Source organism: Cimex lectularius, unplaced genomic scaffold (assembly GCF_000648675.2).
Source record: "Cimex lectularius strain Harlan isolate CLEC.00 unplaced genomic scaffold, Clec_2.1 scaffold26, whole genome shotgun sequence".
Classification (NCBI taxonomy): domain Eukaryota; kingdom Metazoa; phylum Arthropoda; class Insecta; order Hemiptera; family Cimicidae; genus Cimex; species Cimex lectularius.
Window position 1 is genome coordinate 856,595 of NW_019392721.1, and position 27,909 is coordinate 884,503.

Consider the following 27,909-nt stretch of genomic DNA (forward strand, 5'->3'; position numbering starts at 1 on the left):
GGTTCTCCGCTTCGTGTACGCTTCCATATTAGGTCGGACGGTCTTCAAGGGAAAACGGATTGAATAATTGAGACTCCGGAGATGTTGCTGTCAAACCTTACAGGGCTGTTCTAGTTAGAGAGTTGGTAACGCAATGTATTTGCTTGTCAAATATGCATGAGAGTGATACAACCTTAATTAGCGTAATTAAAATTAATGTTTGTTTTATGCGTTGGACCGACGAGAACCGGGTCCAGGAATTAATTTAATTATTCAGTATTGATACACCTTCTAATGGTTGATGACACCACCCCATGTTGTGCATATGGAGAACCTATCACAGTAAGAACAGATTGCGAAGAAAGAAATAAGATTTACCGAGTGATCTATGCGCTGCAGGCACAGAACGTTGACTCAATATCCCTGGTCTATAAATATTTGTAATTGTATTCACATTCTATGACAAAAAAGAATTGTATGATTCCCTCACTGGGTTTAAAATGCAGAATAAGGAAGGAAATTGCAAGATAAAAAATATTAAAAAACAATTAAAAAAGAGGCAATCGTTTGCAAACAACCAAAGCCGAAAAATTGTCAAAATCCAACCAAAACACAGACAAAAGGACAATACAAAATTTGTAAAACTCAAATTTAACCTAATAAAAAGCAAAATAAGGAAGAAAATTATAAGATAAAAATCAAACAAAATAAATTGGAGGGTTTCCGATTATCATGATCACCAAAAAAGCAAAGCTATGCCAAACTACAAAAGTAGAAGAATTATGGCACATAATCATACTTTTCTATGTTCTTTTATTTGCATTTAACTGTTATTGTAGTATTTCTTTGTTATTTTTATCATTCAGTGCCTTTTTAATGGTTTTTGTTGTTTTTGTGGCTTTCGTTCCTTCATACATATGATACTTGTTATTTATCTGATCGAATTTTTGGCTAATTTCCCAATTACTCAGGGGTAATGTGAATTATTTGTGATGTTGTATGTAATTTATTAGCGTGAATGGCAGAGTTCATCCCCAATTACCCCAAAGAATATCGAGTACGAATCGGTAGTGTGAACAAAGACTGGTGTGTGAATTTTATGTATTAGCGCGAATGGAAAGGCATATCTCCAAACACCTTAAGGAACATCGAGTACTCTGAGGTAGTAGGAATGATTTGTAATGTGTGTATGAAATTTATTAGCGTGAATGGGAAAGTTCATCCCCAACTACCCCGAGGAATATCTAGTACTCTGGGGTAGTGTGAGTGATTTGTGAGGTGTGTATATAATTTATTAGCGTGAATGGCAGAGTTGATCCCCTCACCCCAAAGAATATCGAGTACGAATCGGTAGTGTGAACAAAGACTGGTGTGTGAATTTTATTTATTAGTGTGAATGGAGAGGCATACCCTTAAACACCCCGAGAATCACCCCAAAGAATATCGAGTACGAATCGGTAGTGTGAACAAAGACTGGTGTGTGAATTTTATTTATTAGTGTGAATGGAGAGGCATACCCTTAAACACCCCGAGAAATATCGAGTACTCTGGGGTAGTGTGAGTGATTTGTGATATGGGTATGAAATTTATTAGCGTGAATGGCAGAGTTGATCCCCAATTACCACAAAGAATATTGAGTACGAATCGGTAGTGTGAACAAAGTCTGGTGTGTGAATTTAATTTAGTAGCATGAATGGAGAGGCTTATCCCCAAACACCCCCTAGAATATCATAATATAATTAATTAATAAATTCAGAATATAATTCTGAGGAAGTGTGAATGATTTTTGATGTATGTATGGAATTGGAATTTATTAGCGTGAATGTCGAGGTTATCCCCAATTGCCCCGAGGAATATCGAATACTCTGGAATACTGTGAATGTAATTTATTAGCGTGAATGGATTGATTTATCCACAATTACCCCGAGAAATATCAAATACTCTGGAATACTGTGAATGTAATTTATTAGCGTGAATGGCAGAGTTCATCCCCAATTACCCCAAAGAATATCGAGTACTCTGGTAAAGTGTGACAGTGTCTGGTGTGTGAATTTAATTTATTAGCGTGAATGGAGNTTGATTTATCCACAATTACCCCGAGAAATATCAAATACTCTGGAATACTGTGAATGTAATTTATTAGCGTGAATGGAAGGATTTATCCACAATTGCCCCGAGAAATATCGAGTACTCTGGGGTAGTGTGAATGTATGTGTGAATGTAAGTTATTAGCGTAAATGATAATCTGCTGAATCTTTACAATACACTGCCATTCAAGTCCTCACGCTTCAACTTTACTATAGCAGCTGTGCCAACAATTTCTATCTTTTTTCCAGTACATTGTTCCGCTTTTCCTGTCCGGTTGGGCAATGTAAATCACCCACAGTGAGGTTGCAGAGTAGCAGATGACATAGCACTGTTCTGGGGCTTTTCTTGACTTACATCGAGTTTGGCGCCTGGGATTCAAAAATCCTCCTCCCTGCGACCTATGTAGGTCTATCGTGGAACTGTGGAACCCTTAAAAATTATAGCCATACTTTGCAAAGTGCACTGTGCACTAAGCACTTTCCTCTATGCCTCTTCGCGCGCCGCTTTGGGTGTGAGAATTGCCTTACTGATGTGGATGTACCTTAACCGGTCTAGTGCTTCACATTCACAAAGGATTTGTGCTGTCTCTCTGGTTAGGGATGGTTCGGCATGGGCGGCGGGTGTGTTATCAGAGGCACACAAGGGTTGGGGTACCAGATCATGTCTGCATAGACGGGGGAGAGTGCATAACCATCTGAACGACGGGATAACATAAAATGTTCTAAAATCCAGCCCATGTTATACTGGGAATACATTCGTAGTGGTACGGGGTGACGCCCCTGGCGGAAACTTAGAGAAGAGGCTGTCTTCTATCTGTGACCTTCGCACGAAACTTGCGCATGACCATCGTTATACACACGGCCTCACGAGATACGGCGGATCAGACAACAGCGTATAAGCGTTGAGGACGCTATGATTATGCTGAAAAGTCCCTCGAATGCGTGAATGGTGGATGGGAACGGGTAGTGAATCGGTTGGACGCTATTACCGTAGGCGGTACTCCTCTAGGGGGTGGTTAGCCATTTCACTTTAAACAAAACCGCGGCCGGAGCGGATCCGGTAGTTTCTACGCTAGGGAAGCCCCAATACTCTGGGAAACAGAGTGGCCTTCTCTTCCTAGGGAGTGCTGATGTATTTCGGCTTAGGTAGACCTATGCGCGCGGCATACGGTCTGATGCTTAATGCAGACTCGACCACTCGGAATGGGCAAGCGGGGAACGAGGTTGTCTTGGGCCTTCGGGGCTGACCTGCCACTTCACCAACGCTGCAGCAGTAACACCATTCTGCCGTACGCGTCAGGTGGTCAGCTCTCATCTTGAGAATCAAAACGTCCGAGTATACGGGAAAGCATGTCTCTCTGGTTCCTCCAGACAAAGTCGGCATGTTATGACAGTGGCCGGTATAGTGGCCTATACTTTGGCATACCCTTGCTTTGTGTTTAAAGAGAGGAGTGTTTGGCTTTATTTTATATGTTTGTAAATGTCTCAGGTTGCTTCATACCTGGTACCTTAGTCTGATGTTTTTCTTTCTCAACCCATTTTAGCAGTTCCAACTTAACCACACATTCTGGTGCATGTGGTAGTGGTTCTGGTACCATAGGTGAGAGAGTGCTGTCTCTTTTTTGTCTAGTTGGTTGTTTATTTCATTTCCTTGTATTTTCAGATCGGGAAACCAACTTTAAGGTAACCTTGTTGTGTTTTTCTATAGCCATTAGGCAATTTAGACACCCTCAGAGAAATTCCGAGCTGAAAGCGTTAGCCCTATGTTTCTTTATGGCTGCTTAGCTAACTGAGAGTGTAAATCTGTACAACTTTCATATTTTTTTTTATCAACTCCTGTCCTTGATTTATAAAATTATTTGGGCTAGTACAAGGGGCTTTGCTAAGGTATAGTTCGGCCCTTTTACCCCTACATCTTTGTACCATATTAGGGTTGGGCCTACCTGAAATTTGGGGTCCAAATGTCTGTATTATCTATGATCACTTGGAAGGGGAGTTTGACACTCTCTCAACAAAAATCTACATTTTATTTGCGGATTGGTCCAATTATTTGATTTTTATGAAAACTGGCTACAAATATTTGGAAATCAGTTTGGTTATTACAAAAATAACACTTTTTTTTAGCAAGGGTTCATAACAGCAGAGGTCATATCAACCATCGAAGTGCCGGTGTTTTTTGAAAAAAAAAAGCCCATTTGTAAGTATGTCGAGTTCGAATGCAGGGCCGCTGGATTCGAACCTGGGACCTTTACCTTACAGTGATGAGCGCCGTGTCAACGCCTAAACCGTTGCGGCCACCAACGCCCCCAACAACACTATTAATATGATATTAAGAAAAAAAATATTATTTTTGTATATAACGATAAGGACATAAAAAAAGTATTTTACCCTAAAGTTTCTTAATTTTTTCCTGACTAAATAAAATACAGTCATTTACTTAAAGTGATTTTAAAACATCAATAAGTATATCGTCATGATTCAACGAAACAATCATAGTCTGTATTAAATAAATTCTCCATGATAACAGAACAAAAAGATTCATTTAACTTTAGAAATTTTCAAACATCTGAACTGTTAGAAAAGTAATAAAACGAGAACAAAATAAAATTTCTGTATCACTCTCTTTCAGCTTTTATCGGACTTTTGAAACAATCGGATTTATCGCAAGATCCGGCCGTGGATTTTACACCTTCCTTATCAATGTTCCGCTTTTTCCCTCATTTTACCACGTTCCATTTCTAATATTAATTTGTTTTTCCCCGATGTTTCAGATCTGAACAATGAGGCGTGCGTCGTACGTGTCTGGGGAACCTCTGATCGTCGTCGAGGAGTCAGGGGGCATCCCGGAGGAAGAGGAGGAAGGCGGCACGAGTGACAACCAGGAGTCGCCGACCATCCCGGACTCGCCTTCGTTGAACCCCTATCTTCTCTCGCCGTACAGGGACATGAGGAAAAGATCTCTGCCCACGCCCCAATGTACATCCGGTATCACAGCAAGCCAGGTAAAACAAAAGACACAAAATTAAACTTCTTTCACAAAAAGTGTTTTCTTATCTTCTCCGTCTACTAAATACAACTCTAACATAACAAGTATAACGATAAGTTTAAAAATAAACCAAATGCAACGCTTTCTTATTTATTTTTTGCATATTCAGCCTCATAAAAGTCATAAAAATGAAAATATTTTTACATATCTACGCTTTGAATAACCATGAATGACATTAGACTCGATTTCACTGCTGAATAATTAGCACAGAAAATAAAAGGAAGTGATTTGCATGTTATAATTTTTCAGTGGGCACATTGAATTGCAAAACGTTTTACAGATAACAGGAAAAGCGTATTTTAATAAAGTCAAAAATCTGTGGAATAATTATAGCAATAATTTTTAAGTAAGATATGGGTTGAAATAAAAAAAGTCAGTGTCACGAGCGGGATTCGAACCCACAACCTTCGGCTAGATACGCCGCTGCTCTAGCACTTGAGCTATCGTGACTTCGATCCACTCAGACACCCACTTCTCATCTCAACCCCACCTTTCGAATTTTTCTTCCTGTTTGCAATTTTTCAAATGTGTAATCGATTCTCGGTGACAAATGAAATGTTCATCAGAGTTCGTGGTCTGATTGACCGAATAACGTTTTTCAATTAAGTAATCTTTATATAAGGCATTGGTTGGGATAAAAAAAATGGCAAAAAGAAGGGAAAATTCGGTGGGGTTGAGATGGGAAGTTAGTGTCCGTGTGGATCGAAGATCAAAGGCGAGGGTCGTGGGTTCAAATCCCGCTCGTGTCACTGATTTCTTTATTTCAACCAATACCTTATATAAAGATTAATTAATTCAAAATCACTAATCGGTCAATCGGACCACGAACGTTAATGAAGTTAATTCTACTGTGGAAAATGCATGAAGAAGCAAAACAAGAACATAATGTTTCTGATAGATAACGAGCGCAAGTGAGTGAGAATGATAGTAGAAATATAAAAATAAGTTAAAAAAACATTAAGAATAGTAAATGGTTGAGTATACTTATCATGAAAAAAGTAGTAAGAGATAGAGTGAGAGAGAGAGAGAGAGAGAGAGAGAGAGAGAGCGAGAGCGAAAGAAAGAGAGAGAGAGAAAGAGAGAGATAAAGAGAGAGAGAAATGGAGAGTAAGAGAGGGTAAAAAAGAGAGGGAAAGAGAGAGAGAGAGAGAAGAGAGAGGGGGAAAGACATAGAGATAAAAAGAGAGAGGGGAGGGAGAAATAAAGAAATAGAGAGAGAGAAAGGGAGAAATGGAAAAGATAGGGTGTGTGAGAGGGGGAGAGATAAGGGGTAAAGAGAGAGGGGTGTAAGCGAAAGACAGAGAAGGGGAAAAGAGAGGGACAGAGAAGGGGAAAAGAGAGGGGGTGAAAGAGAGGGACAGAGAAGGGGAAAGAGAGAGGGGGAGAGAGAGAAAGAGAGAAAGAGAGAGAGAGAGAGATGCATTAAGAGCAAAATTAAGTAATAAATTGTAAGTTAAATTTTAATTTATCCCTAAATTATTTTCCGGTTGTTTGGTGAATTTTCTTTCAAAGAATATTATTTACTTCAATTCATTCTTTTTTTTAATTTGTAGCAAATTACAACTACCTTCAAATAGGTAACACGTAAAAATGTAAATATCTACAAAATTAAAATGAAGCGTCATCATCAGCGTGGAACACGCCTCACCGAAGTTGACGCAAAGCCAAAACTCATTTCAATTGTTCAATAAACCATCGAGAGAGGAAGGACCCAATGTCGGTCGAGCGTAATTTTAATGTGCATAAAATAAAAATGCACATTAATTTTTTTATTTTATATCTTATAAATGTAATTATTTTGGCAACAGTTTGATGAGGGTTAATAACAAAGTTTAATAAAATAGTTAAACAGCAATATCACGTTATAAAAAAAAATGAGTTTTTGCGAATTGTGAGAAACGAGAGATATTAAACACAGTAAAGTGGAAGAGAATGTGTCAAAGAAAAAAGCGTGCGAATGTAAAAAGAGATAAAAATAAGAGACAACTTAGGAAGCTACTGTCGGAAAATGGCAGATTTTAATGAAACCTTTTTTGCCGAGGTCGACAAATATTAGTCACGTGTATGCGAATTCTTTCCAATACAGAAAAAGTAATTTACATATTTTTTAAATGTAGATATCTGCCTTAACGGGTCATGTATTTCAAGGTTTATTACACATCAGTCTATTTTTGCCCTGTAGATAAGAAATTAATAAGCACGATCGGATTAAATAAGATAAGATTAATAAAAAGTTACAAAAAGACGCTTTCAGTAAAGTAGGCTAATTTTTTTATTAATATTTTTTTCAAAAATCAATAGGGACACTTCCCCTATAGCTCACTTACGCCATAAAATTTAACAAAGGTCAACCAAACTCATCACCGACCAGTGACAAACTCTAAACTCTGAATTATAATAGATTTCGTGGTCAACCCATGGCAACTACAATACTATCTAATGGCTTCAACCTTACAAGCGATAGAAAGCTCAAATTCAAGCATTTCAGCTAATTCAACAAGTTTAGATTTAAAGTCATAAAAAGAAAACGAAATAAGTCAAAAATTCACTAGTTTTCGTGGTCCGCTTGACCAATTAATATCTTCAATTAATTAAGGCTTTTAGTTGAGATAAAAAAGTCATTGCCGTGAGCGGGATTCGAACCCACGATCTTCGGCTAGATACGCCGCTGTTCTACCACTTGAGCTATCGTGACTCGATCCACTCGGACACTAACTTCCCATCTCAACCCCAACTTTTGAATATTCTCTCCTTTTTACCATTTTTCAAATGTCGTGTAATCTATTTGATTCTCGGCGACAAATGAAATGGCAAAAAGGAGGGAAAATGCAAAAGGTGGTGGGGTTGAGATGGGAAGTTAGTGTCTGAGTAGATCGAGGTCACGCTACCTCAAGTGGTAGAGGGGCGGCGTATTAAGCCGAAGGTCGTGGGTTCGAATCCCTCTCGTGACACTGACTTTTTTATCTCAACTAAAAATCTTAATTAATTTCAAACAAATTTCTTTTAGTAAAATTGGCATAAAATAAGCCCTAGAATCGAGTTGTACAATAAAAATTAATGTCATTTCCTAGCTCTATGAGAAAATTATATGAGTTACCACCACGCGATTCTTAGCCGAAATTAACTTGGGGTTTGTATAAGACCATTTTTTTTGCTATAGTTAATCGTTTCCTAATAAAATGGGGATTCCTCCGTCGGGCATCACTCAAAAATTGTCGATCTTATCAAAATCTTCCTTTCAGTTAAAGTGGCATAAAATAAGCTATAGAATCGAATTGTACAATAATAATAATTACGGGATTTTCATTTAAAATAACAGAGTTAATGTCATTCCCTAGATAGATGAGAAAGTTAAGTTAATTAACTTTGGAATCGATCAGCATTAACAAGTTAATTTAGGATAGAAATCGTCTCAGAATAGGGTAAGTATCAGGGGGTGGCTTTTATGCTTAGCTTATATTAATTTTTGAAAAAAAGGACTCTTTACGCATTTTTAAAATTCAGCAATTGACCACGAGTATATACCAAACTTATTCCAAAATATTAATCAGTAGATGTATCCAGGTTTTTAAATAACGTTCTAGTAGAGTTGAAAAATCAACGTAAAGCATATTAAATGAAGAAGTTTTTGTAAAATTTGGCAAGTTGTAGGTATTTTTTTGTAACCTCAGTAGAACGTGCAATCATGACCAAAATTTTAAATTTTGTGATTTTGACATATTCCAACTGATATTGGCTGACATTTTAAGTCATTCAGATTATTGCAAATAGAAGTATGTTATAGCAAATTTAGCGTTATTTCAAATTGTGTAATTGGATTTGTTGTAGTCTCAACATTTTGGAAGTTGTAAGCGTTTTTATGTGGTAAGGTAGTGAAAAGTTGAACAAAACCTAAATTGATGAATATCTTCAAAATAGAGAACTTTCCGAAAATTTTCTCCTGAGCATTTTTTGCTTCAAACGAAGAGTAGAATCGATTTCCTGAGTTTCGTCAGAAGGAACAGGCACTCCCTGTATAAATAATCAAACGTTCGCCAAATTAATTCGTTACCTCGTATTTTTTGTCGTATGATAAATTATGGAAATTCTAAATATACATTTTTTGCAATATGTTTTATCAATGCAATCATATAACGTTAAAGTACAGAATTAATTTATTAAAGTACAAAAATTAATTTATCAATATTGCTACATACTTTCGTTTCTTCTACCATGATGTATGTAATTTTATATAATTTACTTTAAACATTTTTGATACCATGAAGTATTTTTCTTTTTTGTGTACATCGACTTTTTTATATAAGTTAATAAAATTTATAATAAATATATAGGGTGCATCAACCTCTATAGTCCACCAATTTAATTCGGAAAAGATTAACTTTAGCAAAAAATGGTCTTATACAAACTCCACGTTAATTTAAGCAAGGAATCGCATGGTGGTTACAAATTTAACTTAACTTTCTCAACTGCCTGGGAAATGACACAAACTTTGTTATTTTAAATGAGAATCCCATATTTTTATTGTACAACACGATTCTAGGGCTTATTTTATGCGTGAGGGGGTTATGATTTTTGTAGCGACAAGATGGTTCATTTTGAAAACGATTAGCATTAGCAAATTAATTTAAGATAGAAATCGACTCAGAAAAGGGTAGGAATATTGGGGTTGCTTTTAAGCTTAGCTTATAGTTGTAGTCTCAACATTTTGTAAGTTGTAAGCGTTTTTATGTGGTAAGGTAGTGAAAAGTTGAACAAAACCTAAATTGACGAATATCTTCAAAATAGAGAACTTTCCGAAAATTTTCTCCTGAGTATTTTTTGCTCCAAACGAAGAGTAGAATCGATTCCCTGAGTTTCGTCAGAAGGAACTGGGACACCCTGTAGAGTTCACTAGTTTTCGTGGTCCGCTTTACCAAATCACACCTTTCAATTAATTAATTTTTATTTAAGGTATTGGTTGAGATACAAAAAGTCAGTGTCACGAGCGGGATTCGAACCCAAGACCTTCGGCTAAATACGTCGCTGCTCTACCACTTGAGCTATCGAGACTTCAATCCACTCGGACACTAACTTCCCATCTCAACCTCACCATTGTTATAGAAGTATCACTAAAACATAAATTAAATATTGTAGATATTATGATTGATATGTTCTGGGAATGTAAATTATTATAGAAATTCAATTTTTTTTTAAAGTAGCAACGCTTCGCTAAGAAAAAATTGAAAAACAGTTAGGTCAAAAGCTTGTTTTCAGTTTTATTCTTTTCATATTGGTTATATAAAAAAAGTTAGGTAAAAATATGTTTTAATTGTTCAATACAGGACACCAACCACATTAAGAACCCTGAGAATTTTTTAAGAAAACTAGGCTAAATTTTGATTATTTTTATTCAGAAATCGTGAGATGCGGTCTGGTTGTGATGTATTTTTTAGAAAAACATTTCCTTTATCGTGCCAACGTTTCGAACTTTATTGAGATCATCTTCAGGGCTCGAAGTGTTCGTTTTCTGTGTAATTGTGCCATTCTTGCGTGTCGTGTTGAGAGCGCCCCTTACAATTACACAGAAAACGAACACTTCGAGCCCTGAAGATGATCTCAATAAAGTTCGATACGTTGGCACGATAAAGAAAATGTTTTTCTGAAACCTACATCACACCAGACCGCATCTCACGATTTCTGAATAATCATCGACAAACGGTCACTAATAAAAAAAAAATGATTAATGCACCCTTTCCTTCAAAGCATGAGAAAAACGAGAATTGCCATTTTCTAGAGTGTATTGCCTGACCTCAAAGGCAATCGTTCAGCATGGTGTCACAATTTCATCTTCAGTCTATATTGGACACACGTGGTTTGAATGGCAAATAAGGATATCCAAGCACATCGAGGACTTTTCAACCTCTGCCAAACAAGCGAAAACCTTAAGAGATAAATCACGTGGAATATTTGATGTAAAACTACATGTCTTCTGTTGTATTAAATTAATGTATTATTTATGAGAAAAATTATGAATTTGTTGGTTGTGCCGCAAATGTTTGTTTATTTAGGAAAATTTCTGCGGTTTGTTTTATATTAAGTAATGATTAATTACGCAATGTACAAAAGGTTAAAAATAGCTAAGAAAACGCGTCATGAAAGTTTGAATTTCCACCAGAAGCAATTAAACAAGCGAAAAGTTTAACGAATTATTATCCTGGAAAGTTTGAAAGGCTTCCTTTGGTAGACCGTTCTGCCCGGACAAATTAAATCAGGAGATTTTTCACTTGCCGTTTCTGTTTTACAAGTTATGCGTGGCTTCTCGATATTCGGTGGAATGTCATTAGATCAGAGTGGTTTGACATACGATCAAAGCTCGATAATACATTCCTCGACGTTAACAAAATTACACTTCCTTGACAGCATCTTTAAAAGGGAGTGCTTTTATCCAGAAAGTTGATTATATTAATTTCAAGAAGAAGGGTAGGTCGATAATTGAATATATAGCGGATATTAGTAAGAAAAACATTTTTCCCTGAGTGTTTTTTTTTTCAATCAAAATTTCAAGATAACCCGTGAATTTTTTTTTCAATATGCATTTTTATGTTCTGTTTAAATATTTGCATGAAAGAAGCTTTTATCGGCTTTCAGACATGATAAACTTCCGAATCTAAATTGAAATTCCACCCCAGGCTAAGATGATTCGGATTCGTTCGATCCGGCGACAGGCATAGTCGACGCTCGGTTTATCGGGGATTCGCATAACTCGGCTATTTTTGGAAGTTTCGTTTACCGGCCGGAAGAGGGAACAATTCCAATTTGTCCGTTTGACCAGACGGGGTCGATTTTAATTTCAAATCAATCCCGGAATGTCAATTGTTCCGAAATTAGAAACTATAATGTGTGCTAATCTTCCGCTTTCAAAAGAAACAATGTTGCATAACGCGGAGACGCATTGGACAAACATAAAAGTGTTTATTGCCAGTCGGTTTTCTCAAAACAACAGGCGACTGTGGAGAAGAAAATAGTCGTGGCACTGATTAAAAAAAAAACCTGTAACAAGTTGGCCATAAATTGTTCTTCGTCCTGAAAAATGGTAAGACTTTAACTAATACAGACTTCTTGCGATAATTATAACTGATATCCGAAATATTTAATCATATTAAACCACACACATTTCTTTTATAATTTATTGAATTATGCAAATACGAACTCATTTTTTCTAAAAATTCATCAGTCTTCCTTCACCGATTAAAATTTTGTTTTGTTTACTCACTTTGAATCATCTCAAATGAACCTTCTTCTTCTTAAATCATTATTATTTTCTTTATTTATTGATCCCATATGTTTTTTTTTTATATATTCCCCGAGCTATTTAATTCTTCTTTGATACTCATATTTTGCTCTAGAATACAAATTTTTGATTAAAAAAAATTTCCCTTAAAATTTAAAACCACAAAATGGTAACGGTACAAATACAATAATTTTGAACCGACTCTGCACATTCACAAAAAACTTCACGGGTATTTTGGTCCTTTTTAACTACAGTAAACGGCAGAAATGTCGCCTTTGTCAATAAATTAGAATTTGAGCAATAAAATGAAACATTTAAAAGGTTTATCCAATTTTTCATACAATAATTTAACAATTAAACAGCTAAATGAGCAGAATATGAAATTTTTTCGGATGCCAAAAAGATGGATTTGGATAAAATGTACAGGTGTTACGCATTTTTATATGGATTATTTTTATTATTTTATGAAAAACTATATTTAAGGATGAAAGGAAGCATAAAACAAATCCAAATTATTCCAAACTGCTTTCTGGCTAACTTTACTGAAAACACATTTTCGGGTTTTTCTAACTTTTCATATATCGAATCGCATTTAATACGAGTCTGCATATTATTTCTTATATGTAATACATAAAAAATTGTCTGGTATATAACATTATGTAAATTAATTAAACCGGAGTTATCAAATTAAATCTTTAAAGAAGTTTTGCTCGTTTCATTTATTTTCACAACATAAAATCTAAACATTATGTGCATTCTCTAAAAAAAATTCTTTTAATGATATCGGAGAGAAAAAATTGCCTTTATCTGATCGAGCAAAAAATATCTGTTTTTAATTCTATGAAAAACTGTATTTAAAGGTATTAAAGGAAGATTAAAACAAATCTAATTTTTTACAACACAAATGCTTTCTGGCTAACTTTACTGAAAACACATTTTCAGGTTTTTCTATCTTTTCATACAAGAAATCTCATTTAACACAAGCCTGCATATTTTCTTATATGTACTACATAAAAAATCGTAAATATTCTGTACATTAAGTAAACCGGAGTTATCAAATTAAATCTATAAAGAAGTTTTGCTCATTTCATTTATTTTCACAATATAAAATCTAAACATTATGTGCATTCTCTAAAAAAATTCTTTTAATGATATCGGAGAGAAAAAATTGCCTTTATCTGGTCAAGCAAAAAAAAGTCTATTTTTAATTTTATAAAAAACTGTATTTACGGATAAAAGGAAGCACAAAACAAATCTATTTTTTTTACAACACAAATGCTTTCTGGCTAACATTTCTGAAAACACCTTTTCGTTTTTCTATACTTTTCATACAAGATATCTTATTTAATACGAGCCTGCATATTTTCTTATATGTACTACATAAAAAATCGTAAATATTCTGTACATTAATTAAACCGGAGTTATCAAATTAAATCTATAAAGAAGTTTTGCTTATTTCATTTATTTTCACAACATAAAATCTAAACATTATGTGCATTCTCTAAAAAGAAATTTTTCTTTAAACATATCGGAGAAAAAAAATTGCGTTTATCTGATCGAGCAAAAAAAGTCTATTTTTAATTCTATGAAAAATTCTATTTAAGGATAAAAGAAAGTATAAAACAAATCTAACTTTTTACAACACAAATGCTTTCTTGTTAACTTGACTGAAAACACATTTTCAGGTTTTTCTAACTTTTCATACAAGAAATCTCATTTGGTACAAGCCTGCATATTTTCTTATATGTACTACAAAAAAAATCGTAAATATTCTGTACATTAATTAAACCGGAGTGATCAAATAAAATCTATAAAGGAGTTTTGCTTATTTCATTTATTTTCACAATACAATCTAACCATTATGTGCATTCTCTAAAAAAAATTCTCTTAATGATATCGGACAGAAAAAATTGCCTTTATCTGATCGAGCAAAAAAACGCCTATTTTTAATTCTATGAAAAACTGTATTTAAGGATAAAAGAAAGGAAAAACAAATTTAATTTTTTACAACACAAATGCTTTCTGGCTAACATTTCTGAAAACACCTTTTCGTTTTTCTAACTTTTCGTACAGGAAATCTCATTTAATTCAAGCCTGCATATTTTCTTATATGTACTACATAAAAAATCGTAAATATTCTGTACATTCTTCTCTTAATGATATCGGAGAGAAAAAATTGCCTTTATCTGATCCAGCAAAAAAAACGCCTATTTTTAATTCTATGAAAAACTGTATTTAAGGATAAAAGAAAGGAAAAACAAATTTAATTTTTTACAACACAAATGCTTTCTGGTTAACATTTCTGAAAACACCTTTTCGTTTTTCTAACTTTTCGTACAGGAAATCTCATTTAATTCAAGCCTGCATATTTTCTTATATGTACTACATAAAAAATCGTAAATATTCTGTACATTCTTCTCTTAATGATATCGGAGAGAAAAAATTGCCTTTATCTGATCGAGCAAAAAATTTCTATTTTTAATTCTATGAAAAACTGTACTTAAAGATATTAAAGGAAGATTAAAACAAAACTAATTTTTTACAACACAAATGAATTTATCCTTATTGTCCTCATTTACATTCTGATAAAATACAAATGTTGTTGACATAGAATTAAGTAAGAATAAGCAGCTTTCTAATTGTTATAATAAGGTTAAATTTGGATGAAATCCTGAGGAGTTATGAATTTTTGACTGGAACAATGAACATCGTCAAAAAAAAGAAACTTTCATCTGAGTAATCCAACCCCAAAAGATAATATTTTTGTTTGCTTTAAAAATCTGTAGTCAAAGGTTAAAGTTCCAGGATAAAGTATATTCCTTTTTCCATTCATTCATCATCCCGCCCACACCAAAAGAAAATCTTACAACTTTTGGTTTCACCACGGCTTTTTTTTACTTATTTTGTCTTTTCATGAAGTTTTTAAAATATTCGTAATAACCAGGTCAGATATCCGAGTATAATATAGGTCATGTTTAAATTTTTGCCGCTTCACCAGTGAAATTTGACGGATATCGTCGCTATGGAGACAAAGGATTCAATTCTATTAATTCTGACCACTTTTCCCTCGACAGATGTGGTTAGTTGGCCCAGTTTGGAGTCGTATTTGATGAAATTGACGGTTTTGTTCTCTGTCTTCATCACGAATTTCCCTCGGAAACTGTTCCATTGAGGTTTATTATTTATCTTTTCGCATAACTGAATTAATTGTTTAAAGACTGTGCAAAATTCAGTACAATTTAATTTTTGAGACTAAATTACTAATTGACTTCAACCGATTATATTTTGGCTGCAGGACTAGATTTTGCTTTGTGGCATTGTTTTGTTACGATTTGTCTTATTCACGTTCATTACATAAAAAAAATTTCAAATTTTTTTATATTATTTGACATTTCTCTACGTATGTCAAGATATTTTTTAAATATTCTGGTTAATGTTTAATTTTAGCCTTTCCTCCAAAGTTAATTTCACGCTTGACCGTGCAGGTTGGTAATGCGAGGTGTGAAGTCTAATTGAATTGCCGCACTTAACATGGCCTCTGCCCCGTGTGAAAAGTACGATATAACAAACTTCAAAAGAAATGTTACAAACGTCGTAATTTAAAACGTAATTTAAATTATTTGAAACCCTCCGAAGATGGCTAGAAAGCAAAACCCATCAGACGGAAACAAATTAAAAACCTATTGTACTTAAATCACACAGTTTTCATCATTTTTACAAAGTACTTTCTATACAAATTATTTATCTTATCAGTCATTGGTTGTACTTTACGTAATTGGGAGGTCATGTTGTAACTGTTTACAATGTAAGTTTTAGTCTGTATTAAATTAGTTTAGGGTAAAGTTAAGACAGCGTAAAACACCGTAAGTGTTATGTGAACTTGGGTAAATGACATACCCTCATCAGCGAAGTGGTTAAACAATGAAACAGATTTTCCAAAATAATAATAATAATAATAAAGTGGGATGTTTATGGGCCGACAAACAGCTGAGGTCATTGCCGGCCCTCTGCGTGTTTTCTTCGTATACCTCTTCTTTCGCGCGTATTTTGTTTAAAAATGCAGCCATTTAAGCATCTCGATCTGGTTACTGACTCTCTGATTTCAAATATGTACTACGTTGATGTGCAATGCTAGTCTCTCGTTTGTACCTCAAATTGTCAAATACAGAATAGAAATAAAACATACATAAGCAACCCCTTCCTTTCACGCTAAACATTACTTTTACTTTCCAGACGTCATTCATTCACCCCAGAGTACTCGATATTCCTCGGGGCGGGGTTATAAGCAACACCTTCCGTTCACGCCAATAAATTACTTTTACTCTCCAGACGTCATACACTCACCCCAGAGTACTCGATATTCCTTGGGGCGGGGTTATAAGCAACCCCTTCCATTCACGCTCATAAATTACTTTTACTCTCCAGACATCATACACTCACCCCAAGCATTCGTTATTCCTCGGAGGGGGGGGGGGTTATAAGCAACCCCTTCAATTCACGCTAATAAATTACATTCATTGGAATAAATTAACACAAACACAACACTCGATAGAAACATAGAAGTCTGATCACATTCACCCCCCAGAATACTCGATATTCCTCGGGGCGGGGTTATAAGCAACCCCTTCCTTTCACGCTAATAAATGACTTCTTTCTTAACCTGCCACAGATTTTCCAAAAATTTCAAATTTCTTGTATATACTTATCTTTGGGCTAGAAGCTCAATAACATATCAATTTTATTTTTTTTTTTTGCAAAAATTAAAATACAATGGGATCCTTTGCGAAGTTAGCGGAGGTAATCAGAACTAAATTACTTTATAAAAATGCCTATTAATTTAATAAATTTGGTCATTTTTGTAGTCAAACTAGCAGGTGTAAAATAAACATCAACACATTATATTTCATGGTCTGATTGACCAAATAACTTCTTTCAATTAATTAATCTTTTTGTGCAAGGTCTTGGTTGAAATGAATAAGTCGAAGGTCGTGGGTTCGAATCCCGCTAGTGACACTAATTTTTTCATTTCAACCAATACCTTACATAAAAATGTGTGGTGATTAGTGACCGTTAATCGATAATTATTCAGAAATCGTGAGATGCGGTCTGGCCACGAGTTCTGGATAATTATTTACATAAAAAGATTAATTAATTGAATAAACATCAACGTTGACAAATTTTGTATGATGACGTTCTTGTTGGAATAAGAAGGAGAAGATCGATGAAATACGACTGGAAACGAAGTCCTTCGATTTTTCCTTTTTACTTTCCTGAGTGGACACCGAAAAGTTCTTATCTGGGCAGGAAAATGCAATTGGAACCATTTTTAAACCACGAGTGAAGTTCTCTCAACAATTTTCATATGCAAAAATATAAACCAAATTTTAAGAAGCTTGGTCATCTGGTTGCCGTACAGATCCTTATATGTTACTTGTTAACTCAAGATGGCGAAATAAATATAAGTGGCCGAAACTTTTCAGAGAGGACAGGCGGACAAGAATGATCAGAGGCGATCGATAACTAACATCTGGCTCCTCTGATTTCTCAAATGTGATCTTTCAACCAATCACCTCTAAAACATCTCATAGTATTATCATGCTGATCAGGACATAATAAATTATTTAAATATGAATTGATGTCTATATGCATCTGTACTCTCTGGGTCGAAAAATAATTTTTTAACTAATAAAAAAACTAGCCAAATGACCAACTTCAGTAAACTATTTGGACATCGTTAGGTTTTAAAATTGCACAAATTACTAGATATGGCTTTGTTTATTAGCCAAAAGAGCTATGGGAATAATGACAAAATGCTGATGCAATGGTTTGTTTTATTTTAAAAAAATACATGATAAAAGTAATGCAACATATTTTATACTAGTATTATGTTTTAATGTGTGGTGATTAGTGGGCGTTAGTAGATGATTATTCAGAAATCGTGAGATGCGGTCTGGTGTGATGTAGGTTTCAGAAAAACATTTTCTTTACAGTGCCAACGTTTCGATCTTTATTGAGATCATCTTCAGGGCCAGGGCCAATAAACACTGTTTAAAATTAACAAAGAGATGTAGGATGTGGAAAAAAGTGAATTTATGCAATGCAAAAAAAATTTTTTACAATGTTTATTGTACCTGACCCTGAAGATGATCTCAATAAAGATCGAAACGTGCCACGATAAAGAAAATGTTTTTCTGAAAACTACATCACACCAGACAGCATTTCACGATTTCTGAATAATTACGTTTTAAGCACCTTAAGATAAAATTAGCTAAATCTAAAATAATGGTCTTTAAAAATGACGGGGAACGATAGCAAAAAAAAAAAAGAAAGATAGTATTTCCAGGACACTGAAATTGAAGTGGTAAAATACTATAAATACGTGGGTATAACATTGATGACTACATCCCTGACCACTCTTGCCTGATCATCCCTGAACTTGCCAAGGCGAAGGGAGGTATATTTATGATGTAGAGCAGAGAAAAAAATGCAAAAAATTTGACGTTGTGCATGGAGCGGTAATATGTTACGGTGCTCAAGCATGAAGATATAAGGTTTATGATGAAATCGACAAATTTTTTATAAAAAGACTTTTTAGATTGCCATGTTACATACAATCGACTTTTCTATTTCTCGAGATGAACCCTGAACCTCTGTATTTGTAGACCTTGAAATTGGACTATAACTACATACTGAAAAAGATGACCATTTTGGAGGAATGACACCTTGAAGTACTGGCTAAACAATAAATAAATGCTACTCACACTACGGACACTAACTTCCCATCTTAACCCCACCTTTTTGCCATTTTTCAGGCGGGTTGGCAACACTGACTTTTTTTTATCTNTTTGTCTCGCTACTAAAACGCTTATTTCACGAATCTTTACAAGTTTTGTATTAATCACATCTTATTGGAAATTTAACGAAGTTTTCAATGGTACCAACGGATTTATTCAAAACCTGTTAGTTTTGGAGTTATCATTGTTTATTTAGCAAGGTCGTGAAATCTTAAAAAATCAGAAAAAGTGAAATAACTCCGAAACTGTTGAGATTCGGACCATAGTTAATAAGGAGTTTTTGGTTCCATTTTGAACGTAGAATCTACAGGAAAAATTTGTTACACGAGTAGACAAACAGCCTTTATTTAATGATTAAAACAAAACAGAAGTACATTTTAATTAATTAGTAGACTACTCTTCACGGTTAAGATAACCAAAAGACCTCTCTTTAATTTTAAAAATATACAATTCCCTAATTTTCGTGGTCCACTTGACCAATTAATATCTTTCAATTAATTAAGGTTTTTAGTTGAGATAAAAAGTCAATGTCACGAGCGGGATTCGAACCCACAACCTTTGGCTAGAAACGCTGCTACTCTACCACCTCAGCTCACGAAGTCATAGTAGCTCAGGTGGTATAGTAGCGGCGTATCTAGCCGAAGGACGTGGGTTCGAATCCCGCTCGTGACATTAACTTTTTTATCTCAAATAAAAACCTTAATTAATTTAAAAATATATTTATTTATACTGTATATTATAAATTAAATAAAAACTTTTCTTTTTTTGTAGGTAAGAAGACTGTCAGAGCAAGGTGGCGAAGGTGGGAAAGGTCCTTCGCCTATGGAGGCTGCCTTCCTGGCCACACTATCCAGCGCACCTGCACCAACTCCCGGAGGAAGGAGGCACTCAGTGGTGACCATATCCAGGGCACCGCCGACGTCCGTTCTCTTCGGGAGGAACAGGAGAGAATCTATCGCTGCCTTTCCGACCCAAGGGCTTCCTCTGTCCCGGTTCCCTCGGCGCGATTCTTCCTCATCGATCGCCAGGTATTTTCCAAACGATATCTGTTTAATTTATTTGACTGTTTCGATTTTGTTGTCAAAATCAGGTCTCCGAGCGTGTCTGGAAGCAACTTCAATTTACAACTAGACATAATGGACGACATCGCGGACATCAAAGCCGCCCGGAAAGTCAGACTGAAGATGTGGCAGACGGACAGCCAGGAGAAAATATGCGAAGTGGAACCGCTGGATGGAGCAGGCTCTACAGCTCGCTACCATCAAAAAGAAAGTAGGAGGTAAAAATGTACCTGTTTAAAGTTAGTGTTGTCGGTCGAAATAAAATTGCCCACTTTTGCCTTTATTTGAAGGTTAAATATTTTTACACAGGTTCTAAAGAAAGTTAATATTTTGTAGAAGATTTTTTAATAAACGATTACAGACACGCTAACTTTTCAAACTTTTCAATTTCAAAACGTATGTATTGGGCTGGTACAAAAATAATGCAGGTTTTGAAAAGGCAGATAAAACTATTTATAATTCACTAATTTTCGTGGTCCGCTTGACCAAATAATATCTTTCAATTAATTAAGGTTTTTAGTTGAGATAAAAAAGTCAGTGTCACGAGCGGGATTCGAACCCACAATCTTGGGCTAGATACGCCGCTGCTCTACCACTTGAGCTATCGTAACCTCGATCCACTCTGACACTAACTTCCCATCTCAACCCCACTTTTGAATGGAGTGGAGCCCGAGTGGATTGAAGTCACGATAGCTCAAGTGGTAGAGCAGCGGCGTATATAGCCGAAGATCGTGGGTTCGAATCCCGCTCGTGACACTGACTTTTTTATCTCAACTAAAAACCTTAATTTACTATTTTTAATCCATGAAAAGCTTTTCCTAAAAAGGTATAGCTGAAACTGCTAACAGCCTCTCCTCCAGTTATCAGTCTTCTCTTGAGCAGAAACAGTATTGCTAGGGTGACTTTCGCGATGTGCCTCAAGCGTTTAATCAGATTTGTTCTTTAAGTTTAAAAACTTTCTTTCAAGTACCTTTTAACATTAAAATCCTATCTGACAAACCGCATCGGTCAGTGAACACCTCTTCCTCGTATTAAATCGGGTGTTCCCCAGGGCAGCATCCCAGAGCCCTCCCTCTTCACAGTATACACAGTCAACATTTCTATTCTTCTTAACAATATATGCCGTGTGTTTCATTTTTCGTCGCAACAGGAAAAAAAATCAGTTGCGCTGATTAAATACGGCCGTGCAATGTATGTACAGGTTTCATTTTTCAGCGCAACGTAAAAAAAAAAGAGACCTGTTATATTATTTTGCCATCTAATACTCATCTTCCCCTTGCTAGTCATGACGCCCAACAACATACAACCCTTTTTCCGTCCTACTCTCGCAAATAAATCCACCCACATCATCTTTTTTCACTCGAAAAATCCACTTGTACTACCGTCTATTTCAATGGGAAACCCATCCAAACTTCAGATATTGTGCATTACCTGGGACTATTCATTACCTTACTAGCAAATTCACCATTTACGAAACCCCCCTGAGACCGATCAGGACGTACGGAATTGAATTTTAGGGATAAACCAAAAAATCCAATCCATCCATCAAATATACTAAGATTTCTTTGCAGCCTTGAAAAATAATCATTCAATTTTAATGATTTATCTTGTAAATCGTAACATTTAAAGTAATAACTATCAATTATAACTACAATTAATTAAGGTTTTTAGTTGAGATGAAAACTAATTGTAATGATTTAATTGGTCAAGCGGACCACAAAATTAGTGAATTTAAAGAAATGAATTATAACCTTGACTTTTTAGTATTAAACATAGTCTGTTTCCGTAATCTAGCTACAGTCGACTACAGTTAAGCTTAATCCTCTCTGACAGCGGTGTGTATTTGGGGATTAGAGAAGATCAATTTTGTTCGTCCCCTGTCAACACAGATGTCCGTTCAGTAATTCGTATTTGCTTTCCACGACAAATCAAATTGGTTGAAATAAAGCGAAAATTTTAAATAATAAATTCACTAGTTTTCGTGGTCCGCTTGACCAATTAATATCTTTCAATTAATTAAGGTTTTTAGTTGAGATAAAAAAGTCAGTGTCACGAGCGGGATTCGAACCCACCATCTTCGGCTAGATTCACCGCTGCTCTACCACTTGAGCTATCGTGACCTCGATCCAATCGGACACTAACTTCCCATCTCAAACCACACCCTTTGAAAAATTGCAAAAAGGAGGGAAAATTCAAAAAGGTGGGGTTGAGATGGGAAATTAGTGTCCGAGTGGATCGAGATCACGATAGCTCAAGTGGTACAGTATCGGCGTAACTAGCCGAAGATCGTGTGTTCGAATCCCGCTCGTGACACTTACTTTCTCAACTAAAAACCTTAATTAATCTAAATAATAAACTGTTAAACAGTAAATAATAAATTTCATTAAAATATTTTTTAATTTCTTCAATCATTTTTTAACAATGTGATATGAAAAATCACAAATGTGTTAATTCAAAGCTACGATTTGTTAATTACATTAGAGCTACCTGTACAATTATTTCTTTTTTTATTGAAAGAACAAAAGCACGTTTAATTTTGTGCCGAACAAGTTTTTGTATTTTGATGTAGGTTAGGGTGAATTCCTTGTAGTACGAGTTGAGTCGGAATATTCTGTTTGAAATAACCCAGAGTTATTTCATTTGTGAAATTTAATTAGAAAAACATCCAGCTTTTTTCTAAATAAAAAAATAACCTTTGATGGCCGCAACTGTGCGCATTTGTATTTCATAAATACGGGCATGAGATAGAGAGATAAAAGAGACTAATAAAATAGTCCTGGTTTATAAGGTCCCTGCGTCACAAGCTAGAAACAAAATCATAAATTAATTATTCGTCGTTAATGTCAAACTGTTTTTTTTTTAATCCATTGGACCGCAGGTCTACCTTTGCTTTTAATAGCAAGTTCTTGTTGGCTGGAGATCTTTACAGTTGCTTTGGGCTTCTTGCACTGAATCTTTGTTTATTAAAGCTACAAAGTTACCATTATTTAACGGGAAGAGTCTAGGTTTACGTTCCCACTGGGGTCGCAATGTGATGTAACATTGAGGTTCTTTAACGTGCGCACCTGGCCGATTAGGCCTTATTGCACGTTTTAGAGTCTCAAGTAAGGAGCGACTCACCTCAGCGAATGGAAAATCTGCTGATTCCATGAGGTTCGGTGTAGAAGCCCACATCATCCTGCACTTAACCAGTGCTGCGCGTATAGGGATAGCCAAAAAGAGGTCGAAATGCATCAGCCATGTCTCGCACGCACTCCCTGGATAGAGACGACAACTCTATCTCCCTGGGTGTAGGGGCTAGCGACAAAACCTCTGGATACGCTCCGGCCGCGGTTTCGATTTTAGTAGAATCTCTAACCACCCACTAGATGCCTACGGTAAAGGCAGCTCTGATGGCACCGACAAGCACCGCCCCCGTCCACCATTCCTCAAGCATTCGGGGACGCCGGCAGCGTAGTAAAAAGCTCCTCGCTGGCTATACGCTCTCGGCAATCCGATCCATCCAATTCCCACGAGGTCGAGAGGTAATTCGGAGGTCTTGCGCAAGTACTACGGTCCGCGGCCACGAATGAAACACAGCCTCTTCTCTAGGTACCCGCCAGGTGTCTCACCACTCAGCGAGTCCTTACCCATGCACTGCCCCGTAGTACAGATGATTATGCACCACAAAATATATATTTAGACAGGATCTGGTACACTAACCCGCGTGTGTCTCTGCTACAGCACCTGCCATCGCGGCCAGCTCTCAAGCCAGCAACTCCCTTAACGCATCACGAGGGATTAGATAGGCGTAGGCTCAGCGTCCTCGCACGCTGTAAGCTTCCTTGGTATTGTCTTCCAAATACACGCAGAAGATGCTTAAAGCGACCATGTGTGCCAGGAAACACGAGCCAGCTTGTGTTTTAGAGCTTGTGCTTCTCAAGGCTGCACTGGAAACCCTCTTGCAACCAAGGGTTGGGAAGGGTCTGCTAGAGTCTCCTAGGAGAACCCGCTGCACAGTCCCAGGTTTTGGATTGAGAGGATTGGTTTAGGTTTAGGTAGATAGTCGGTTAATTTACCTTGCAAACTATGCCTTGGTAGTACAGGGTAAGTCCATGGTTTTATCCGCCCAACCGCCGGGCTTCATGGGGTTTCAACAGTTAGGACATTTCAGGTTCAGGGCAAGGGTTCAGAGCCAAGATGTGTCCTGATTGAACTTTCCTTGGTCAATTGATTGCCTTCCTTGTTTCCCTGGTACCCAAAGTTGATTTTGTTGTTTCCCTAATGCCATCTCAAACGCTTTGGATTATAGTACCAATGAGGCAGTTACTTTTAGTAGCTGGTATAGATGGCTATTTTTTTATTGGCAATACCCATCCTTCTGCCCTTGTTGTCCACTAGCCTTTTCCGCCTAAAATATATTAGCATATTGCCCAAGGCTACTGTGAATTCTAGTCCTTGGTTCCATAGATACTAGCCCCATTAACTGGGATTTCTTCTGTGAAATATCAGCTCAGAATTTCGGCATCTCCAGAAACTTATCAGCCTGAAGTTCATCCCAATGCTTTGATCCTTTTTAAGCGAGTGTATTTGAACTTGTCCTTCCATAAGCCTGTAAATTGTGGTGAACTTCCTCCCTGTCGTGATGGTAGATTCAGGAGGACTTCGTGGGCAGCAATGGGAGTCGTTGTCATTACTCCAGTACTACTGTAGCCTCTGGGCAATATTGAGGATGACGCAATGTAATGTCTTCTTCCCCAAGCCATATCTTGGACCAGATGCTTAAGAACTATATTTTCTAACAGCCGAAAAAACCACATATCATTTATTGGTTTTATATGATTCGCATGTGTAATTTATTTATTTTCTTAACTACATTATCTATCAATTATGTAATATTATGTTAATTCAGAAAGTTTATTCTCATGTGATCGATTTAGATCGGTTAGTCTAAGTTGGCCTAGCTTAATAATGATAGCTTTAAGTTACATTTGTGCAAAATGGTTTTAGTTATGTAACCATGATGTACTTTGTTTTTTCAGATTCTCCGACGTAACTGGTATTCCTCCATTGCAAGTACAGTCTAAACGTAGAGCGTCAGAGCTTCCTAAGTTTCAAAGTTCCGGTTCAGCCACACCCCCTACAGACAGGCCTAGCGGCATTGTCTGTTCTAATTCCGATCTAATGTGCATCATGTCATCACTAACGTCCTCAGCTCAAGAGATCAATTCTTCCCAAACGACAACCACCACGACCCCGACGACATTACCAGAACGTCCTGCACCTCCCAAACCCTCGGCGATCGAAGACAAACGCAACCTTTTGAAAAACAGCCGGTCCAACAGTTTCGACGTTTCACTCCTGCCGGAAGGGAAAAGCGGAGAGGTAAAAGACAAAGGGGGCGCTCCGGGAAACTGGTTCCTAAGACGGCACCTTCCAATGGCCAATAAAAAATACCTAGGAAAGACTGAAGACGAAGCGGCCTCTCCTGGAAAGAAAAAAAAGGAAAAAGTCGTCTGGGACAAGCCTTCGGGCTCGATAGTAGATGCCAAAGTAATCGGTAGTGCCATCGAAGTCTTTCTCAACCAAAGATCCGGTGAAACGACGCCTCAAGAAGCCCCTAAAAAGACCCAGAAGACTTCCTGGTTTGGAGCGGAACCAAAAGAAACTGATGAAGAAGTGACATGTGACAACTCCATCTGCTCCACCCTCAAAGACCTCTTCGTCAAATAGCTATAAATGATACCCCTGGTAATATTCGGGGGTATTGTTTTAGATGTTGTCGTTACGATGATTTACTTCCAAAATTAAACATATTTGATAAAACAATTCTAATCAAAATGCGGAAATTAAATTTTAAAACAACTTAACTCTTTTGTCGTTTTTTGCATATTTAAAACTCATAAATGTCTGTTAAATCCGAGTGACTCTCATTCCCTTTGTTACAAATTTCCATATATTACCAATACCTCTCACCAGAAATCATAAATAAAAAAATTATTACATACCGCATACAATAATGTATATAAATTAGCCATATAGTTATATTGTGTTACGTATAAAAAAAAAAATCCTTCTAATGAAAGTAGTAAGAAGAATTTACGCAGGTTGTTCAATGTGTAGATTGTGATCCTACCAGTAATATTTTATTATTTATACAAATTAAAATATATTTACTCTTGCAAATGGGTAAAGTGTATGTGATATTTGTGATAGCCATCATTCTTATTCCATTGTTGTTGACTAAAGGAATAAAATATGTCTACGACAGTTTAAGATCCAGTGTTTTGCGAAGACAATGGCCCTTCTTTGTACTTTCCATTTCATTTCTAAACATTGGGTTTTTATATTATAATACATTGTTCCATATTAAATAATAATCTTCTACATTTTTAATGTTGTAATATAGGATAATCGTATCGTATCAATTATTTTTTTAACCATAAAATGTTGTTTTTAACCCTGAAAGTTCATAATTTGTATATATTAATAGATTGTTGTTGTAATAATAGTTCAAAATATACTGAATGTTACGTTTATTGATAGTTATTCATTATTCACAAGTTTTCTTTACAACAAAATGATGTCAAAATTGGGGAACTGAGTACCAACCAAAAGTACATCTAAATGGGCTTTTTAAGAGGAAATACACCATAACCTATGACTCGGGATGTTGCAAACCCATATACAAAAATAAATAAATTCCTGATATAAATATTTATTGTTGTTATCAAATGAAATTTGTTTCCTATTGAAATTTTTTTTCCATTGTTATATTACAAGACATCTCAAAAATTAGGTTAACATTGCAAAAATAACAGTTTCAATATTTTGAAAAGTATTATTTAAAAGTATGCATAGATGCAAAAATGACAGGCATACAGTTGATATTATTTATGTTTAGTTAGTCTTTAATTAAAGTTTTGGTTGAAATAAAAAAGTCAGTGTCACAAGCGGGATTTGAACCCACGACCTTCAGTCGGACCAACACAAGCGGACCACGAAACCTAATAAATTTATGGTTAGGTTGAAAATGAGACCACTTTAGGTCATCTCCAGTACACTTGAGGTGACTGTAATATATTTTCATTAGTATTTTTTATTGGAATTTTTTAAAATCTCTTTTATGAAGGTTTGCAACAGCAGAGGTCGCATCAACCCTCTGGATGCTGGTGTGGTGAATGCAGAGCCGCTGGATTCGAACCTGGGACCTTTACCTTACAGTAATGAGCACCATGTACATATAAACCATTGCGGCCATCAACACCTCTCCCATAGTAGTTATTTATAGCATTCATATTAATTTTATAACAGCAATCAAGAGGCTCAGCAGACAAAGCTGTAGACTTTAAATAGCTTAAAATAATAAAAATAAAAAATAAATAAAACAAGAAGTTAAAATACTGATAGAAGACAGTCAACAGCTATCTTGCAAATGCAACACCTAATAAAACATTCGCTCTGGAAAGCTACTAAAATAAATTTAAAAACCTGTTACCAAAATATCACTGATATATAAATATAATGGCGAATGGGCAAGGGTTATCCATGACAAACCTTGTGTTTTTAACATTAACTAGAACAAATATTTAACCAGATGCCATATGTAATGAAACCTCTAGAAAAAGAAGTAATTACATTTTTGCCTCCAAATTATGTGGCTCATGAGACAAAATCAAACATAAACTTTAAA

General features: G+C 35.8%; 1 protein-coding gene and 1 non-coding gene across 3 annotated transcripts; both read left to right on the forward strand.

Moving 5' to 3' along the window:
* The first annotated feature begins 4,761 nt into the window (after window positions 1-4,761).
* LOC106664039 lies at window positions 4,762-26,627 on the forward strand. Of its 2 annotated transcripts, none has more exons than XM_024226668.1 (4): window positions 4,762-5,068; window positions 19,948-20,204; window positions 20,267-20,455; window positions 25,259-26,627. In XM_024226668.1, exons 1-4 carry the CDS (start codon window positions 4,847-4,849, stop codon window positions 25,947-25,949), a joined length of 1,359 nt encoding a protein of 452 aa, XP_024082436.1. In that variant the 5' UTR covers window positions 4,762-4,846; the 3' UTR covers window positions 25,950-26,627. The 2 variants fall into 2 exon arrangements, with proteins under 2 accessions (XP_024082436.1, XP_024082437.1); XM_024226669.1 differs by lacking the exon at window positions 4,762-5,068 and adding an exon at window positions 11,994-12,184.
* Trnay-aua lies at window positions 20,921-20,993 on the forward strand. The gene has a single exon. It is a non-coding gene; the product is annotated as a tRNA-Tyr (tRNA).
* Window positions 26,628-27,909: the final 1,282 nt, after the last annotated feature.

Excerpts from the sequence above, each read along its gene's own strand:
- LOC106664039 (XM_024226668.1), top strand. The coding sequence starts at position 4,847 with ATGAGGCGTGCGTCGTACGTGTCTGGGGAACCTCTGATCGTCGTCGAG. Across the intron at positions 5,069-19,947 it reads CCGGTATCACAGCAAGCCAG|GTAAGAAGACTGTCAGAGCA; the intron begins GTAAAACAAAAG and ends CTTTTTTTGTAG. Across the intron at positions 20,456-25,258 it reads CATCAAAAAGAAAGTAGGAG|ATTCTCCGACGTAACTGGTA; the intron begins GTAAAAATGTAC and ends TTGTTTTTTCAG.